This window comes from Cnephaeus nilssonii, assembly GCF_951640355.1.
Source record: "Cnephaeus nilssonii genome assembly, chromosome: 20".
Taxonomy (NCBI): domain Eukaryota; kingdom Metazoa; phylum Chordata; class Mammalia; order Chiroptera; family Vespertilionidae; genus Cnephaeus; species Cnephaeus nilssonii.
In genome coordinates this window covers 1966880-1982384 of record NC_137091.1, presented here as the reverse complement: position 1 = coordinate 1982384, position 15505 = coordinate 1966880, and the positions used below count along the sequence as shown (strand labels likewise).

The 15505-nt window shown below is 52.0% G+C and overlaps 1 protein-coding gene across 2 annotated transcripts; it reads left to right on the top strand.

Annotated features, from left to right (window-relative positions):
- The first annotated feature begins 3322 nt into the window (after positions 1 to 3322).
- Positions 3323 to 14472, top strand: HERPUD1 (homocysteine inducible ER protein with ubiquitin like domain 1). Of its 2 annotated transcripts, none has more exons than XM_079760053.1 (8): positions 3323 to 3582; positions 6106 to 6183; positions 6275 to 6346; positions 8960 to 9090; positions 11005 to 11127; positions 11879 to 12229; positions 12577 to 12682; positions 13715 to 14472. In XM_079760053.1, the coding sequence occupies exons 1-8, from the start codon at positions 3436 to 3438 to the stop codon at positions 13877 to 13879; spliced, it is 1173 nt and encodes a 390-aa protein (XP_079616179.1). In that variant the 5' UTR covers positions 3323 to 3435; the 3' UTR covers positions 13880 to 14472. The 2 variants fall into 2 exon arrangements, with proteins under 2 accessions (XP_079616179.1, XP_079616178.1); XM_079760052.1 differs by having other exon boundaries at positions 6272 to 6346.
- The last annotated feature ends 1033 nt before the right edge of the window (positions 14473 to 15505 follow it).

Here is a 15505-nt window from a genome sequence, read left to right as displayed (position 1 = left end):
CAACGGTCGGAGGGACAGTGAACTGGCCCCTGTTTAAAAAGTGTGAGGACCCCTGCTGTAAATGATGTCTGTAGTCTCCTGCCTCTTTGCCTACATGCTGGGCCTAGCCTGCAACCAGCTTGGGGAAGCTGGGTGTTTTGCTAGGGAAGAAACAAAGAAACCGACACACGATAAAAATTCCCCTAACCAGTCCGGGAAAGATTCTGTGTGCGTGAAAAGCTGCTATGAAACTTAAAGGAAATGCACTTTTTTCTTTTCTCTTGAGAGTGAAATGCCGGGCTGCAATCAGATGAGGGAGGACAGGTAGCTCTGGCGGGAAATGTGGGCTTCTGAGGTCACCTGGGCCTCAGAGTTCAGCCACTGTGTGGATCGCCATCGTTTTCTTATCCAGCCTCCTGGGGATTGACACCTGACGGTTCCCGGCCACCGGTGCTATGGTGAATAAAGCTGCCATCAGCATTCCCATGCAGCCTCTAATTTCTTTTGGGTAAATCCCTGTAAGTGCAATGGCTGTTGTAGGGTGGGGGGGGGGGGGTGTTTAACTTTATGAGAAACTTCTAGACCACGTCCACAGGGGTGTCCCACTTTACACTCCTACCGGCCGCCTAGGAGAGCTCTGATAGCTCCATATCTTCACCAATACTTGGTGTTGCAGAAATTCACTTTAAAAAAGAGTTCCTGCCTGGCCAGTGTGGCTCAGTGGTTGAACCAGGAGGTCACGGTTCGATTCCCGGTCAGGGCAAAAGCCTGGGTTTCGGGCTAGATCCCTGTTTGGGATGTGCAGGAGGCAGTCGATCCATGATTCTCTCTCATCATTGATGTTTCTATCTCTCTCCCCCTCTCCCTTCCTCTCTGAAATCAATTTTTAAAAAAAAGTTCCTCGGGAGCGCGTGTATTGGACTCGTAGTTCCCTAAATACTAATGGCTAACATTTCTGAAGCACTTCCTCCGTGTCTGTACCTGTCCCAGGACCTTTAACAACGTTATATCGTTTAAGCCTGACCACCGTATGAAGTCAATTCCATTCTTCTTCCTGTTTTAAAGATGAGGAAATTAGGTGCAGAGCTTAGTAACTTGCTTAAGTCACACGGCTCCTACGTGGCAGAAGCTGGGTTTGGAGACAGGCAGTCTGGCTCTGGGTCCAGGAGCTTAGCCACTGAGCCCACACAAGTTCCGTGTACAGTACCTTTGGGGCTCAGTCATCATTGCTACCATTATTATTGTTATTCCTTCAGGGTTCAAATTTCACCTCTCCCATCCAGTGTCCTCTGTCTCACCCCTCTTCTTGATGGAATCATAAGTCCTTCAGAAATGTAAGGCGAGTTTGTCTTGTATTTTTGTACAGTCTTATCACCCCCATTATTTTTGTAAGGTCACCGAGCCCAGGGTCACTCGTGTTTACCCTTCTATTCCTGGCACGCCGGTTGACTTGAATCTTGTGTTTGTCTAAAGGTGCTACAGGCAAAAGCACCAACGAGCTTTAAAGGGGCTGCTCGCTCATTGGGACGTAACCCTCGGAATCACAGGCATTGGATTGCCGTTTCCCTGGGGGGGGGGGAACACCCCTTTACCCTCTTATTACGACTGGAAATGGGGCCACCGGCGGGGCCCCGATGCTCATCACTGCAGCTAGAGGACACCGTGCCACGTGGCATTCTTAATTTCCCAGCGGCTGTCCTCCCGCCTGGCTGCCCCTGGAGGCCTCTGCTTGTTTGGTCTGGCCTGGCCCCGCTGGTCAGCGTCTAGCTAGTTGCAAGACTACCGGGTCATAATCAGTCATTTTCTTCCATCCTGACACATGAAAAGCTACATAATTCGTGGGACCCAGCGAAAAGTGAAAACAGGGCTCTTCTTCAAACTTTTTTTTTTTAATCTTATGAAACTTCGACTTCTTCAAACTTTTATTCTGAATTTTCAGATGTTGACAGCAGAGCGTTAAATCAGGTTAAGGCAAAGGTTGACCTTTGATAGGAAAAAATACTGCCCTAAGACATGACTTCCCACCTTTAACCTTTGGTTATAAAGAGTGTTAATTTCAGCCGGAGCTGGTTTTGCTCAGTGGTTGGAATGTCAGCCGGCGGACTGAAGGGTCCAGGGTTCGATTCTGGTCAATGCACTTCGGTTGCAGGCTCGATCCCTGGCCCTGACTGGGGCGCAAGTGGGAGGCAATTAATCGATGTCTCTCTCACATGGAGGTTTGTCTCTCCCCCTCCCTTCCAAGTCTGTCTGAAAATCAATGGGAAATATATCTTCAGGTGAGGACTAACAACAAAAAGTTTTCGTTTCTGACGGTCCCAGGTGGTTACTCTAGGTCTCTGAGTTTCTGAGGCCGCCAGGCAGGCCTCCCCGGGTTGGTGTGTGGCCCCTTGTCGGCCACATGACACACCTGGAGAAACAAACACACGTCCCAGCAGGACTGGAGCAGGGATGGGCCAGCACAAAGTCAGTTTTGTTTTCAAGACCTTTTCCCTGCAGTTGGGAAGGAGGGAGTGCTGCCTGGAGCGGCCTTAGTGGTCACGTTAGAAAACTTGAGAACTCTGCCCTCCGGGTCTCAGCCCCAATTTCAAAAACAGCACCTGTCAGCTGCCTGTAACGTGGGTCCCTTTTCCAGCGTCTCCAGGTGCAAGCTGCGTGTGGCCTGCTCGCCATTCCCAGGGTGATGTCCCACCCTCCGGGGTGATGTCCCACCCTCCGGGGTGATGTCCCACCCTCCAGGGTGATGTCCCACCCTCCAGGGGGTAACGTGGGTCAAGGCGGAGGCCAGATGGGAACTGGCCACACGGGATCAGATGCCTCCGCCCTCCGACCCAGGAAGGACCGCCCTGCTTCTTCCTTGCCCTTCCAATGCGCTCGGGCGCCCTTCTGGGTGGGCTGGCCAACGGGGGAGGTGTGGGGAGGCCTCCCTGTGGGCCGGGGTGCAGGGCCTGACGTCCCTCCGAGGAGAAGGGCCTGACGCCTGGGGTCCACGGGGCGGGGTGCCGCTTTGTGAGCACACAATCTGCAGAGGCTGCCCAGCCGCGGGGGCCGGGCTGACCCTCCCTCGGCGCCGTGGGACCCGGAGCCAGGGAGCGACCCAGCGTCCCCGGACAGAGCCCCCGGATGGCCCCCGAACCCCGGCCCCCGGGCCGCCGCCCAGACGCCGGGTGACGCCACCGCGGCGGGTTGCATCAGCCGCGCCCACGCGCTCGGCCCGCCCCTGCCCACGGAGCCTGCCTGCGATTGGTCCACGTCGGGGCCGTGGCCTCGGCCTTAGCCAACGGGCGGCGGCCACACAGGTTCCGAGCGCGGAGCCGGCGCGGGGAGCCTATAAAAGGGGCCCGAGGCGGGGCGCGCGCCCCAGAGACGCGGACAGTCGTTGCGGAGCTTGCGGGCGGCTGGGACGCCGCCGGCCCGGCCCCTCGGAGTGCGGACGGAGGAGCCCGCGGCGCAGCCGACATGGAGGCCGAGCCCGAGCCCGAGCCCGTCACGCTGCTGGTGAAGAGCCCCAACCAGCGCCACCGCGACCTGGAGCTGAGCGGCGACCGCGGCTGGAGCGTGGGCCGCCTCAAGGCGCACCTGAGCCTGGTCTACCCCGAGCGCCCGGTGAGCCGCCCGCCCGGCCCTCCGAGCTCCCCGGGGACGGCTTCTCCCTTCTCCAGTCTCCCCGGTCTTGGGGGCTCACCCCCCCCCCCGGGCCGGGGTCTCCCCTGCCTGCCCCACCTCCGGAGGCACCCCTCTCCCGGCCCGGCGGCTGTCACTTCCTGGTCCCGGGCCGCCGTCGCCCCGCCTTCCAGACGGGCTGCCTCCCCCGTCCGCTCTCCTCCGTGCCCCGGTCCCCACGGCAGTCGCCCTGCCCCCCCCCCCGACCCCCGCCCAGATCTGGGTCTAGCCCGAGCCGAGCCGCTGAAACCGCAGCGTGACCTTGGGGGAGGCCGCTCACCCTTCAAGCCTCAGTTTCCCCAACGACCGGGCGACCTAAGTGTTCCTCGTTAAGGCCGCCCCGGGGAGAAAGCCGGACACACACGAGTCGCGGAACGAGTTTCCCGACTGTGGCCCCGTCTGCAGGGGGGGCGGGCGGGGTGACCGAGGGCCCCGCACCGGGGCCGGACGTGGCTCTCCCGCCCGGCCCCCCCCCCCCGGCCCCGCCCGGCCCCTCCCGGCCCCGCTCCACCCGCCGCCTCCGCTGGGTCCCGGGAGGGAGAGGGGGAAGCGACGCGCACGGGGCGGGAGGAGGCTCCCCGGGTCCCTCCGTGCCCGGACTTCCTCCTGGTTTGGTGGACACCTCTGTCCGCGTCACCCTGGGCCCGCCCGCCCGCCCACGTGACGGAGGCCGTGCCGGACCGTGTTTGCTCTCCTCCCGCTGTTATGTAAGGGCCAGGCCGCCCACCCTGCGAGCCGGCCACCCCGGGCGGCAGCGGGGCGGGAGGGCCGGGTCGCCGTCGGGTCCCTGAGCGGCTGTGTGCGGCCGCTCCCGCTGGAGGTGGTTTCCCTCCATATTTGTCCCCCGTCTGACGGGGAAGGGAGTTTTCTTCCTGAGCTGCTCTTTCCAAATGTGCTGTTTGTCTGCATTCACCCGGGGCTCTGGGGTTTCACCAGGGGGCCGTGGGGACACGGGGGAAGCAGGCGCGGTCTCCAGTGGCATCACTTGGTGCAGGCGGCTGTGGGAGGAGAGCTTTCCTGAGGGCCTCCTGGGGGGGACCCCAAGGCCTGGAGGGTGTAGATGAAGTGCGGTTTCAAACTGATAGCTGGGGAGTGCCCATCTGCTTTCCGAGGTGTGAAGCCTTGCTTTATAATAGTTGTTGGCTTAACATGTTTCACTAAAACACAGCGTCAGTGCGGGCCTTCAATGGGGAGGTAATTTAAATGGCAGGCAGCTGTGGATTGCAAAGCTTGTCCAGTGTGGAACCTTCTCATGTAGGACCCACCTCTGCCTAGCGTTTTACAAAATCACGTGCATCGAACTGCTGATAAAGCCAATCGGTGAGAGCGGTGGTGAACACGACATCCAATATCGTAGTCTCTGTACTTGTTTTTGTTGCAGTTTGTAAAAATCCGGATCGATGCGGTTATCGTTTTGTTTGTTTTAAACCACTTGTTTTATCATCGCGGGCTCTTGGCACAGTCCATTCCAAGTCTTGCGTAATAGGTTTTTCTGGCCCGAGGAGGTTGACAGGCTGGCCATCGCCAGCGCACTGACTGGCGTTTGAGGCCATTATTTTTAAGTACAATTCTGAAAGGAACTAAAAACAGGTTTTAAAGTGAGATTTGTAGGAAGCGTGTGGAGTCCCTGTGGTCTTCAGTCACTGGAATGGATGAGGGGATGGCATCCAGACTCCAGGAGGGAGTGACCTGCCACAGTCCATTTCAGACTTTCCGCCGTAAAACAGGTTGTGTAGGAATGTTACCCACACTCCGTCTCCCCCTGACTGCGTGTCCGGAAATGTCCCTTCAGGGCCGGAGCTCAGAGTTGCTCCGTGTTCTTTCGGGACAATGCGAGGGGGGTTGGTGGGGCCAACTTTGGAGCACTTGGAGTTTTCTCTGAAACAAACGCACGTTTTGAAGTGAGCTGCTGTAGGAGCCCCAATCAAATGTGCGTTTCTGGTAGCAGAAAGCAGTTTCCCTGAGTGAAGGAGATTGCTGTAGGTTTTGTGGACTGGAGATCATTTGCCATCCTAAATTTATGTGTTAGAGACCAGTTTAAACTTAAAGCACTTTCTTAAAGAAAAGTTTTGTATATGGGGCCTTTGAAGAAATGTTGTCCTGTGATGTGCTGGGAAGAAACACGTATTTAAATTACGTGTATGGCCCTAGCTGGTTTGGCTCAGTGGATAGAGCGTCGGCCTGCGGACAGAAGGGTCCCGGGTTCGATTCCAGCCAAGGGCACATGCCCAGGTTGCGGGCTCGATCCCCAGTAGGGGATGTGCTGGAGGCAGCCGATCAATGATATTCATCATTGATGTTTCTCTCTCTCTCTCTCTCTCCCTCGCCCTTCCTCTCTGAAATCAATAAAGAAACATAAAATAAGTAAGTAAATAAATAATAAATCACGTGTACGAGGCAGTGTCTTCTGCGGTGGAACTTGTGGGGTTAAAGGCTGACCCTGTTGCTCTTTCTTTCCGTGATAAGCGTCCGGAGGACCAGAGGTTGATTTATTCTGGGAAGCTGCTGTTGGATAACCAGTATCTCAGGGACTTGCTGCCAAAGGTACATCGTTTATATATTAACTTAGGAATGTTTTGATGTTCTTGCCAGGTTGAGTTCAGGTGCTAAAGTGCCTCCATATTTCTTTTAGCAGGAAATCCGGCATGTTCTACACTTGGTGTGCAATGTGAAAAGTCCGTCCAGGATGCCAGAAACCAGCGCAAAGGTAGGTCCGAGTGGACACCCTGTGTCCTTCAGACTCTCACGGGAGGAAGAAAGGACATTGGGTAAAACTCTTCAGGGAGATTTTATGGTCTTTTTATCGTCGTATTTTGTTTCGTCCCCGGTGAGCATTAGGAATTAGACACTTAGCAATAAGGTGAGAGTTTGCTACAGCAGTGGCCGGCAGTGCCGTTACTGTTGTGGCAGGAGAGGCGTGCCAACCACTGTCTCTGGGATGTGAGCTGACCGCAGAGGCTGCGGGTGCAGATCACCGAAACCAACGAGGCTCTCCACAGTGGGTTTTCATTGACTTGGGCGCACATGTTTCTTCTAAGGAACTGTTATTTTTATAAGGAGTAAAAAAGTGAATACATTTTCTTTGGAAAATTTCATTGTGATTAGTTAGTTGGATAGGAAGAGGCCAGTTTCTATCACATGATCTTTATAGACATATTTGGCAATCAAAATTATTTATGTTTCATTTCACAGTGTGTATTAATGCATGCAGTGACACACTCTAAATTGGCATTATATCGCTATTTCCTGAAACAGCTGAACATAGCAAGGGAAAGTCTCTCCTTTGGTTGCTGGCTGGGCTGTATTTATAAATTGTGTTGGCCAATTTTAATTTCTTGGTTTAGTGAATGTAGCCATAGAGATACAGTGCATTACCAGGAAGCTTTCTCACCAATGATAACATGATTGGAAGGTCTTAATAAAACTATAACATAGTTACTCGTATCAATGAAATACACACACACACACACACACACACAGAGTGGCCAGATATTATGATCTCTGAACGCATAGTAATCTGGCCACTCAGTGTATATCCTATATAATAAAAGGCTAATATGCAAATTGTCCCCTCAACCAGGAGTTCGACCAGCAGGCAGGCCAGCCAACTGCCCAGGTCCTCTCCCCCTGGCCAGGCTGGCCAGACCCCACCCATGCACGAATTCATGCACCAGGCCTCTAATATATATATACTAGAGGCCCGGTGCATGAAATTTGTGCACGGGGTGTGTGTGGGGGGCGGGGAGGAGGGTGTCCCTCAGGCCAGCCTGCACCCTCTCCAATCTGGGACCCCTCAAGAGATCCCAGGATCGGGCCTAAATGGGCAGTCGGACATCCCTCTCACAATCCAGGACTGCTGGCTCCCAACTGCTCGCTTGCCTGCCTTCCTGATTGCCCCTAACCGCTTCTGCCTGCCAGCCTGATCACCCCCTAACCACTCCCCTGCCAGCCTGATTGATGCCTAACTGCTCCCCTGCCAGCGTGTTTGCCCCTAACTGCCCTCCCCTTTAGGCCTGGTCACCCCTAACTGCCCTCCCCTGCAGGCCTGGTCCCCCCCAACTGCTCTCCACTGCAGGCTTGGGTCCCACCCAACTGCCCTTCCCTGCAGGCCCGGTCGCCCCCAACTTCCCTCCTCTGCTGGCCTGGTCACCACTAACTGCCCTCCCCTGCAGGCTTGATTGCCCCCAACTGCCCTCCCTTGTAGGCCTGGTCCCTCCCAACTGCCCTCCCCTGCTGGCCATCTTGTGCCGGCCATCTTTTGTCCACATGGGAGCAGGATCTTTGACCACATGGGGGCAGCCATCTTGTGTGTTGGAATGATGGTCAATCTGCATATTACTCTTTTATTAGATAGGATAGAGGCCTGGTGCATGGGTGGGGGCCAGCTGGTTTGCCCTGAAGGGTATCCCGGATCAGGGTGGGGGTTCCCTTGGGGTGTGGGGCGGCCTGGGTGAAGGGCCTGTGGTGGTTTGCAGGCCGGCCATGCCCCCTGGTGACCCAAGCAGAGGCCCTGGTATCTGGGATTTATGTATCTTCTACAATTGAAACTTTGTAGCCTGGAGTGGAGCCAAGCCTCCTGCTCGCTCTGTGGCCGGCAGCCATTTCTTTTGGGGTTTGTGTATCTTCTATAATTGAAACTTTGTAGCCTGGAGCGGAGGCCTGGGCAACCCTTGCCTCCTGCTCTTTCCAGCTCCATAGCTGCCGCCATTTCTGTTTGGATTTGTTTACCTTCTATAATTGAAACTTTGTAGCCTTGAGTGGAGGCTTAGGCCGCCAAGGGCAGGCGGAAAGCTTGGCTTCCTTTGTTACTGGGGAAACCCAAGCCTCCCTCCTGCTCTCTGTGGCTGTAGCCATCTTGTTTGGGTTTATTTGCATATTTGCTCCTGATTGGCTGGTGGGCATGGCTGGTGGGCATGGCTTGTGGGTGTAGCGGAGTTAGGGTCAATTTGCATATTACTCTTTCATTAGGTAGGATACACGCATACACATACACACACACACACACACACACACACACACACACACACACACACACTGAGTGGCCAGATTATTATGCGTTCAGAGATCATCATAATCTGGCCACTCAGTGTGTGTGTGTGTGTGTGTGTGTGTATTTATACCCACACATATATCTATATTTTGAAATTGTGTTAAACAAATTTCAGAATGTTTTTTACATAACGTTGTATCTATTTAATTTTGTTACATTCACAGGTCGGGGTGGGGGACATAAGCCATTTCCAGCGAAATCATTCTTTCAGCTTGATTTCAGCCAGTTGCATCAGGCCCTTTGTCTCATGATCATGTTGCACTTACCTAGGTTGCTGAATCCACAGAGCAGCCCGCTGGCCCCACTCAGGGACAGTACCCTGGGGATTCCTCAAGTGATGGTGTGAGGCCAAGGGAGCCTTTTCGGAACCTTTCTCCCTCTGGATGGGAGAGCATCTCGAGGTGAGTGTTCCAATAAAGAACTGGGTTTATGCAACATGAGCGGGCCCGTTTGCATCCATTTAAGAATAAGGTGTGTTTACACTGTCTGCTCACAGAACTTTAAAATGGACAGAGTGCTGCTTTATAAGCGTTTCACTAGAAAGATCTTTTATGAATTTAACTTTCCTCACTACACAGCCTTTTTGTCATTGAAACGCAGTTCTCACTTATTTGTACTAAATCACCTCCATATAAAATGTGGAGAAATATGTATCGAAAGGCATCGCCCCTCCTGCATGCATGGCTGTGCTTTGCATGTGCTGACCTCATGGTGGGAGGTCAGTGCTGCTGCAGAAAACACAGCTGTTGGGAGCGCCGTGGCATTGGGTGACAAAGTGAGGAGGCTGTTTAAGAAATGCTCTGCCCTGGACTGTTGGTGGTGCCAGGAACAAGGCCATTTTCTGTGGAGCGACGGGAGCCCTTTCCTTCAGAGGCGAAGCCAGAGTGACGTCGCTCTTCTAATACGTGACGACTGATAGCGCCAGGTGTTTGAGGGTTGAGGAGTTTGGAGTTTCCTAATAAATGGAAATTTCAAGCATACACAGAGTAGAGGGAACTGTATGATGAATCCCCACGTAACCATCACCCGGCCCAGTAATGACAAAGTGTCGCCATATTCCTTTCATCTATTCCTCATTCCCTTATTTTTTTCTGAAGATTTAAAAGTAATGCCCAGACGTGATATCATTTCACCCCTACATACTCGATATGTAACTGTAAAAACCTTTTAGTTTTCTTGTGTATCTGCAGTGCCATCATCGGAGCCAGCGAGCACCTTTATCCTCTAATTTTCATGCACTGTAATTTTTTAAATGAGTCACACTGAGGCCTGTTTGTACTGAAATACTGCTTTAAAACACTCTGGGTATGGAATTCGGTTAAAAGAGACTGTCAGCATGTGAGTTGGATTCCTTATTGGATAGAAACACTTAAAACTGCTTCCCTCATTTGGGCTCTGCAACTTGAGAACTGAGGCCCATACCTGACAGCCGTGAATTTCACGGTAATAAAACTCGATGATTGCATTCAACTATTTACTGAGCAGCCAGGGCATATAACTTTAAGAAATGAGTTCACCCAATGGAGATGAGCATGTAACCAACTCCTGATCTCCCACAATTCCATTCGTTTCCATCTTGTGGAGTTCACTGTGTGCAGCTCATATAGCCACTGGTGACCCCCGCGCCCTGTGCTAGGCAGTGTCAGACTGTTGCATGATGGAAAAATGAGTGTGTTTGGTGTCAAACAAACCGCTCTCAAATCCAGCCCCACTCTGTTAGCTCAGTGACCCTGTGCAAATGAACCTCATCTTCCCTGAGCTGCACTCGGGGCTTCCCCGTGAAATGGGGAGAGCTACCTTCCCGCAAGGCTGTTGGGGATCCAGTCAGATAACTGCCCAGCAGCCTGTCCGGGGCACAAGTGGCCAGTGAGCAAGCATGGGTGATGCCACATGCACGCATCGCTGGCCCCGGCACAGATCCCGACCTAGAGGAGGGAGAGGTGGGTACTGGGAGAGGGAAGTTTCCTTCAGGAAAGGCTTGGGGAAGAATGTGGTTTCTCGGAGTTGCTTCCTGAAGGAGAACAGGGGTGACAGCTGCAGGGGTGAGACCTGCAGGGAGCCCACGGCCTGGGACGGGACAGTTGTTTGTGTGCCATAGTGATGGCACAATGAGAACCCGTGCTGGGAGGTCTGGACCCGGGAGGGAGCGGGTCATCAGTGCTTTCTGTGCTCGCGTTACAGTCACCTACGAATAAGTGTCGTAACGCCCATTCTTCAGTCTTTTTGATTGCAATTCCTGATTGTCGTTTAAACTCAGTTTTTACTTACTTGGACTAAACCAACTCAAAATGTGCATTTATAACCATCTTTCCTAGGCCTGAAGCTGCCCAGCCGGCGTTCCAGGGCCTGGGGCCTGGCTTCTCGGGCTACACGACCTATGGGTGGCTGCAGCTCTCCTGGTTCCAGCAGATCTACGCGCGGCAGTACTACATGCAGTAGTGAGTCCTTCCCTGATGTGCATGGTGGCCGGGGCCGGGGCGGAGGGAAGTCCCATCCTGTTACCGCCAGCTAGGGAAGGTCACCCGTGTCTGCAGAGCCCCGTGTTCTGTGGGTGGAGTACAGTGTGAGTGATAACTGTTAGCTAACTTGTGTATCAGTGCTCCGATGTAGGGGTGCTAGTGTCTGATATATGCTTTCCTGATTTCACTTATGTTCCTTCTTTTTCCATCTGTATCTTTAAAGCTTTGTGAAAATTTAATTGGTTACTGCACCACACTCTTAAAGTGGCCTGGATGCTTCATTCCAGACGAAATACCTTGTTGCTGCTCCTAGGAGCGGAAAAGGCATGTATAGGTAGGATTGTTGGTAAAGACGTTCTTCGCTGCCCAGGCAGTAGGGCTCAGTGATTGAGGATTGACCTGGGAACCAAGAGGTCACTGGTTTGATTCCTGGTCGGGGCACATGCCCGGGTTGTGAGTTCGATCCCCAGTAGAGGGCGTGCCGGAGGCAGCCAATCCATGATGTTTCTCTCTCATCGATGTTTCTATCTCTGTATCCTTCTCCCTTCCTCTCTCTCAAAACATATTTTTAAAAAAAGAAAAGTTCTTCACTACATTAAAGAAAAAATTAAGTTTGTCTGTACCTACTTACAGTTCTTCACAGTAACATCCCCTGCGTAAATAAGGTGACGACCAAGATTTCACGGTGCTTTGCTCTCAACAGTGTCTGCCTCTGTCGTTTCTATTTCAGTTTAGCGGCCACTGCTGCATCGGGGACTTTTGTTCCCTCACCAAGTGCCCAAGAGATACCCGTGGTCTCCGCACCTGCTCCAGCCCCTATTCACAACCAGTTTCCAGCCGAAAACCAGCCAGCCAATCAGAACGCTGCTCCTCAAGTGGTGGTTAATCCCGGGGCCAATCAAAACCTACGGATGAATGCGCAAGGTGGCCCTATTGTGGAAGAAGATGACGAGATAAATCGCGACTGGTTGGACTGGACCTATTCAGCAGCTACGTTTTCCGTTTTCCTCAGCATCCTCTACTTCTACTCCTCCCTGAGCAGATTCCTCATGGTCATGGGGGCCACCGTGGTTATGTACCTGTAAGCAGATGATCACTTTCCTTTCCCCGCTCAGTACAAATCACACTTTAGGGCCACTCCAGCACTTACTGAGCATGTCCTGTGTGCCAAGTGCTGTTTATGTTGTGAGTGTAAATTGGTGAATAAACATGCCGCCCCTTTAAGAACCTCACAGGCCAGTGAGCCTGGGAGGTGGTGGGATAGAATGAGATGGTGGGATAGAAGGTGGGATAGCTTCCAACTGGGGTGCCGCTCTGATTAGAGGAGGGGCGGGAGGGGGGCCTTACCCGCTGAGGAGCCCCTCCTGTTGTTGAGTAAATCTCGCTGTGCTCTTGACTAAGACGGGCTTCTATGTGCTTCCTTTGAAGGCATCACGTTGGGTGGTTTCCGTTCAGACAGAGGCCGGTTCGGCACTTCCCGAATGACGGTCCTCTTCCGGAAGCTGCAAACCAGGACCCCAACAATAACTTGCAGGTATGGAGCCTCCGAGAGCCGACGAGTGTGGTGTGAGGTGCAGGCGCTCAAACCCTCAGCCTTTAAATATCCCGTGTCCTGGTTTACCATTTTATTAGGCTCGATAGCTCAAGATTTCTTCCTGTTTCTTCTTCCTTTTTAAAATATATTTTTATTGATTTCAGAAAGAGGAAAGGAGGGGGAGAGAGAGAGAGAAACATCAGTGATGAGAGAGAATCATTGATCGGCTGCCTCCTGCACACCCCACACTGGGGATCGAGCCTGCAACCTGGGCATGTGCCCTTGACTGGAATTGAACCATGACTTCCTGGTTCAGAGGTTGATGCTCAACCACTGAGTCATGCCGGCTGGGCTCCTATTTATTCTTGATGGTAGCTATTTTGAAAACATTAAACATGTCACAGCATCTATCAGGTATTTTTGTTATACGGCAATTTGCATCTTGGCATATTTAAATAATTTTTTAAAGTTCACTATTTTGAGTGTTCAGTGGTCTGCAACCATGTGTTATGCCATGGAAACAGCTAATGGATAGTTAATTAAGGATTAAGAGCATAAGCATCTCACAGAATAGATTTCCTGAAAAATAACACACACAAATAGAATTTTTATAAGTCATTTTAATGCCTACTCCTAAAGGATAGTTTTAAATTATATAAATTGGCACCCTACTATCTGCTTTTAGAACCCTGGATTTGCATTTCAATTCTTTTGACTCACAGCATCGCCGACATTAGACTGTCCGTATTTAATGAGGGGTGACTGGATCACTTGGTTAGTAGTAGTGGAAGATCTAGTTGCTACACCTGTTTAGATACTTGCTGCTGAGAATATCCGAAACGATGAGAATGTCACCAGCTCGGCTGTGCCATGGAGACCGGAGAACAAGCCAGCCAGGACTTCGTTCCGGGACCCTGCCCGCCTGGCGCTTCCCGTACGGCACGAGGGGCCAGCGGTTACCTCTGCCACTGCCCAGCACGATCTGGTGTGGAGCAGGTCCTAACTGCTTTCTCACTGTTCCATTACCAACAGGAAGGCCCTGAGGCTGAAATGGAAAACCCCGACCGCCTCCCTCCAGACAGGACCGCAGTGGATGGCGAGCAGCCCAGCCCTTCCTTTATGAGCACAGCCTGGCTGGTCTTCAAGACTTTCTTTGCCTCTCTCCTTCCCGAAGGCCCCCCGGCCATAGCAAACTGATGCGGTCTGCCCGCTGGCTGCTGCTGGCCTGGGCAGGCATGGACTGGACCATTGACTCCAGCTAGATTTCCTCACCTGGACACGGAATGGCACAGAATTGGTAAAGAACCAACAAGGAGGAGGATATGCTTTTGTGATCAAGCAAAAGCCGAAAGTAAGACGTGAAGCCATGATACAAATTGGTGAACAAAAAATGCCCAAGGCTTCTTATGTCTTTATTCTGAAGAGCTTTACTGCCTATTGTATGTAGTTCATAGGCACTGTACATAGAAGGCGTTAGCATTGCATGTTTATGCCTGAGGCCTTTTCCAGATAGTGTGTCTGCATGTGTGTTTGTACATAGATGTCATAGAGGCAGAAATGGTTCTGCTGGTGCGATTTGATTCCTGTTGGAATGTTTAAATTACACTAAGTGTACTACTTTATATAATCAATGAATTGCTAGACATGTTTTAGCAGGACTTTTCTAGGAGAGACTTCTGTATAATTGCTTTTTAAATGCATTGCTTTCCTTCAAACCACGGGCAACTGTGCAGAGGTGGAAACCTTTGCTGGGTTTTCTGTTCAATAAAGTTTTGCTATGACTGATCCTGGCAGAGAGTCTTAGCAGTTTACTCCGTGCCCAGGGCCACTGGATGGTCAACAGTTGAAATGCTGATTTTTTAAGTAACCTGAATGTTTTGCTTCTTTTTATAAAAGGGCTATTGGCACTGATGAAAAATGATAAAGTAAGGCCATGAAGGTCTTAATTTACTAAGAATATACTTGTGTTTGCCCACATTCCTGGACTTACATAGCAACCCATCGAAGTTTCATTCCCCAAACCTCACATTGGTGGCATTATGTATCTTTCCTCTTGGCAGTTCTGTAGTACACACTCTCCTTCTCTCGCCCCCTCAGAGTGATCAGGACAAAATGACTTCCTTCCCTTAGCAAAAACCCATCTCCATATCGCATACCATGCCAAGCCCCTTTTTAAGTCTTGGATGGAAAAGTAGTTCATTGTGAAGGAGGGGGATCACCAGTTTGTGAGCGGCCTGGAACCCGAGACAGTGGTGGCACCCACTTCTGCTAAAGGAGTGGGCCTCCCTGTGGTGTCAGGTTGTGAGGATCAAACTCCAGATTCCATGGACCCAAAATAGTTCCAGGAAGGTGCTTCCGAGAACAGCTGACAAGTGTTCAGATTGGCCCAAGCGCCACTGGGACGGGGAAACCAGACAACAGTTCAGCTTAAGGCAGCTGACAGGTGGGGGACGTGCAGAAATGCCAACGCTTCCTCAGTAGGTACTAAATGTAGTATAAGAACGCACTACGTTCTGTTAATGCTTAGGAAATGTTACTTATTGAGGAAGAGAGGGAGAGAAACATTGACTGGGTTGCCTGTGTACCCTGACCAGGGCTCAAACCCACAACCTGGGTATGTGCCCTGACCAGGAATTGAACCAGCAACCTTCCAGAGCACAGGACGATGCTCTAACCAACTGAGCCACCCACTCAGGGCTGGATCTTCATTATTAAATAGCTAAGAATGAACCAAAAACTCCCAGATTTCAGCTCAGGCCAATGTAGCAGCTTATTCAGTTTGCCGTTCCCAAGATGTTTTTGTTGGTTTTACTGGTAATCTAG